This window comes from Sinohyriopsis cumingii, chromosome 7 (genome assembly GCF_028554795.1).
Source record: "Sinohyriopsis cumingii isolate HCF-2022 chromosome 7, ASM2855479v2, whole genome shotgun sequence".
NCBI classification, from domain to species: Eukaryota; Metazoa; Mollusca; class Bivalvia; order Unionida; family Unionidae; genus Sinohyriopsis; species Sinohyriopsis cumingii.
In genome coordinates, this window is record NC_142967.1 from 19,927,246 (window position 1) to 19,931,692 (window position 4,447).

The 4,447-nt window shown below is 35.5% G+C and overlaps 1 protein-coding gene across 1 annotated transcript; it reads right to left on the reverse strand.

The window, feature by feature from the left end:
• Nucleotides 1-649: 649 nt before the first annotated feature.
• On the reverse strand, nucleotides 650-2,700 carry LOC149794829 (kyphoscoliosis peptidase-like). The gene has a single exon (XM_089964487.1). The coding sequence runs from the start codon at nucleotides 2,098-2,100 to the stop codon at nucleotides 1,429-1,431; it is 672 nt and encodes a 223-aa protein (XP_089820613.1). The 5' UTR covers nucleotides 2,101-2,700; the 3' UTR covers nucleotides 650-1,428.
• Nucleotides 2,701-4,447: the final 1,747 nt, after the last annotated feature.

Below are 4,447 nucleotides of genomic sequence, written 5' to 3' on the forward strand. Positions count from 1 at the left end.
CTTATTGACAACCATCAAATCATCGACTACTTTAGAGACACGCTATTTGAGTGTGAAATTATTAATCCTAGTCACACTATTGAGTGTGAGATTTGTAATCCGAGACATACTATTGAGTGTGAGATTTGTAATCCAAGACACACTATTGAGTGTGAGATTTGTAATCCAAGACATACCATTGAGTGTGAGAGTAATCCGAATCACTCTACTGAGTGTGAGATTTTTAATCCGAGACATACTATTGAGTGTGAGATTTGTAATCCGAGACATACTATTGAGTGTGAGATTTGTAATCCAAGTTACGCTGTTGAGTGTGAGATTTGTAATCCGAGACATACTATTGAGTGTGAGATTTGTAATCCAAGTTACGCTATTGAGTGTGAGATTTGTAATCCGAGACATACTATTGAGTGTGAGATTAGTAATCCGAGACATACTGTTGAGTGTGAGATTTGTAATTTGGTGGATATATAAAGTATTGATGTTTCATATGAGATAGCGAAATGAGAGGTTTCATTTAGCAGAACGTAACGTCTTGCTATGTACACGTCTTGTTTTAGTGACGTTGTTGTTCACGAATGTGCACATGTCAATACCATTCCTCAAATCTCAGCTACGATCTTCTCTTTTCCAGAATAAACAAAATATAGCGATTTCCAATTGGTTTAATGTCGTTGATGAAATATGAGTAAAATTTAGGAATATTGGCTGCTGCTTACCATACTTCATACGGTGCGTATATAAAAATACACATAATGACATTGCTGTATAATGAATATTGTTTCTTGTTCTAGGTTACTATAGGAAACACCCTGAATCCCTTGTTTTCCATTATTTGTCTCAATCTGGCACATACAAGGTACACCATACACAGGGGAATTTAAGAACAGGGTAAACTGGTTATAAAAACAGGTTCATTTAATAGAAAAGAGCAAAATATAAACAATATTTTCGGCAATTTGTATGAGAAGGAATTTTTTTGTTGCAATTACACAAAAGTTTTAACTAAGGATGTAATTGTACTTAAATTTAGGAAATAATGGTCTCATGTACCAAAATTATATGAATTAATTACCTTAATGAAGTTATGTGTATCATATATATATATATATATATATATATATATATATATATATATATATATATATATATATATATATATATATATATATATATATATATATATATAATAGTACAACATGTTACTTTAAAAAAAAAACGTGTGAACTTTTTTTTCAATATTTTAACTGGCAATAAAAAGAAACGTACTTAATGTCTGTCTCCTAAACCTTAGATTAAAGTTTTGTCAATTTTCATATACCATCTTTTTCACTTCTCTAAAGGAGCTTGCTGATAATTACGGAAGCTTGATGAGAACGTAATTGTTTTCAAGCACCCAGCTGGAGTTCGATTCTTCCTATTACAGTCTTATATCGTATACTCAAGAAGAATGTCGTACTTATTGCTCCTTCCAGATTTTACGTTTAGCCTGACTTTCGTTCCTGGTTGATATCCCCGGGTAAAGTCCACAAATCCATCATATATCCCAGGCTCGCTTTGTTGCAGTTGGTTCCAATCCTCTCCGACTTTGATCTGAACATCGATAGCATGTGGTATGAAGTATTTAAATCTGACTGGATAATTGATTCCTTTCGGCAACATGATTGGCTCGAAGACAAAACACCCTTCTTGCTTCCATAGCGGGTACTGTTTCGGATATGGCTCGACATACGTGTCCACAGTCTTAATATTTAACAAATAGTTGTAGACATTTATCATGTTTGGTCCGGCCTCATCGCTGGGCAGAGCGTAAATCTCGAATTTATAAAAGCCAACTTCGGATACTGCAATCGAGAAATGTAGTTTGTCTCCCATCATCTGAGAAAAAACACATTGATTTATCTCCCGTTTGGGTTCCATTTGCTTGAACTTCACAAGAAATTTTACTTTGTCGTTGATGCCAATGACAATTTCAAGTTTGTTTGTGTTTGAATGAATAACAGGATCAGGGTGGGAGATACAGTACATGCCATATGGTTCGAACTTACTTTGTGGTCCCAGGTACCCCTCCGTCAGATACGGTAGTTCGACGTCTGCCATGATAATCAAGGTGCCGTAACGTAAGTTTCCACCAAAAGCTTCCTTCAAAGAGAACGATTCAGAAGGGGGTTAGAATGCTTTCCGAGTGTAACCCTTTTTGAAAGATTCAATACATGTAAATCAAAGAATTTATAACTGGTCCCTGCAGTATTTAAAATCTCTCGATTAAGTCCAAGAAAACGTTTGAAGTCTGTATTATTTCCAGCCTCTTTCCAGAAGAACTGTGGTAACAATAGCGCATACTTATAACAGTAAGACAATAAAGTCTGGCTTCCTGTGTCTCTAATTAATCGTATTCCAAGTTTACCGGAACCTTGTCTACACAGTGCCCTGTAAATAATATAGCTTTGCAGACTCCAGATTTTCTTGCCACGAGTGGCGAATTAGTTATCTTTTGACAGCATTAAGCCCTGTCGCCCACTGGTAGATAAATACCTCTTGAGCGATCGCCAGAAGAATATACAAAGAAATGAATAGATGATAAACCTGTATACATAAGATTTGCACTAACTCAACCTGAAGGGCGTAGGTGGGCAGCAAGCATTCGGCGAAGAGTCAAATCTGGCAATGAGGCGTGAGTTCTCATATACGTGGTGTGCACATGTTTTGCAAATGCCTGTGTTTTCAATTAGATCTTACTCCACAGAATCTACGGTGCAGAATCTACACATAGCCAATGGCAGGGCCGACAACACTTTTTAATTTTATAAAAGGAAAATGTTGTTTGAACAAGAACTAGGAGAGGCCCTGGTGCTTCTTACCCCAGGGCCCGTGATCGCTCTCTACGGTCCTGGCCAATAGTTCTTCAACAAATGTAAAAATGAGCAGTATTATTTCGATACTTAACCTCTTTTCTTTACTCTCTACTTTCAGTACTTGATGATATAATGACATCTGTGTTTACTTTTATAAATGAAGTATCAACCAGGATTTAGCAGTATATGAGCTGTGTAGATCAGAGCAAGTCCTGATTGACCGCAAAACTACTTCGCTGCTGCTAAAAATCGCCTTTTTCAAATTTGTTCCTTTTATTTTTTTTCAAACTACCTCGGACCATTAAATTTCACAGAAATACTACGAAGCATACTTAAATTTAATTTCAAAAATGTTTGAAGTGACTTAATTTCCCTGATAGCATGCTAATTAAAATATATTTGCACTATTTTTAACTCTGAAAGTGTGATGCATATTATTTCGTCTCATATGTGTGTAAATACATATTCCATGTACGCGGATTATACGAGCCACTCTAACAAGGAAATCGTATACATTTCATCAATTGAGTAGGTTCTGACTTGATCGCCAGAATTTGTATTGCTTGCATATGAATCATTTCATCATCCAAATTTGTAAAACTAAATCCTCGACAAAGAGTCATTTATTCCAGTCGAATGTCTCATGCTCCCAGTAGACAATGGAAAACCAAAGGAGATTTATAGAACGATTTTATACTATTCATTCAGTCACGTGTACAAAGCAAATGAAAATCGAAATGTTGTATTTTTTAAAGTTTTAAGGGTCATATTAAATTATACTGGCTTATCTACGAACAATATATATATGTGTATGTATGTATGTATGTATGTATGTATGTATGTATGTATGTATGTATGTATGTGTGTGTGTGTGTGCGTGCGTACGTGCGTGCGTGTATCTATGTGTGCGTTCAACAGAAAATTTGCGATATATTTACTCTTTATCCATTCATGGATGCTCTTCAAGTGGGCACGTTATAGTTCAAAGTATTTTTGTTAATAAATAATTTGACACCCTTGTTACTTTAATTATATAATCGTTGATAGGGCATGATATCAACAACTGCTTTATATTTGTATGACTGTGTACAAAACCTATATACCAAACATTTATTTTCACCGTTCACGTCTGGCGATAAATAAAGTAAAATGGATACAATGCACACGGCAATGTATAGATGCAGTGTTATACATTGGCCCTTTTCAAATTAAACAAAAGCTTTATATTTTGAAATGAGGTTTTGTTTTTGTTTGGTTTTGTACTTTACGCCACAGCAATGAAAGAAGATTATTTAGTGCCTAGACAACTAAAGTAAAGTGCCTTTCCCATGGATAGATGATCCAAGTTTGTCTGATGGTAGGATTCGAACTCGCAACCTTTCAGTCGTGAGTCCAGCACGCTAATCACAAATCCACCACGGATCTATAAAAAATAAAGCAATGGCATATGTTATACATTGCAACAATACATTTATTAACTTTCACAATATATTGTACAGCACATGTGCTGAGTGCATTTTTACCCGTTTTGTTGTATTTCTCCCGGAACACTAAGGGACCGACCAATACATTCCCCGGGGATGGGTTGGATT

What these genes read in the sequence shown, in the direction of transcription:
- LOC149794829 (XM_089964487.1), bottom strand. Translation starts at nt 2,100, where the DNA reads ATGGCAGACGTCGAACTACCGTATCTGACGGAGGGGTACCTGGGACCA.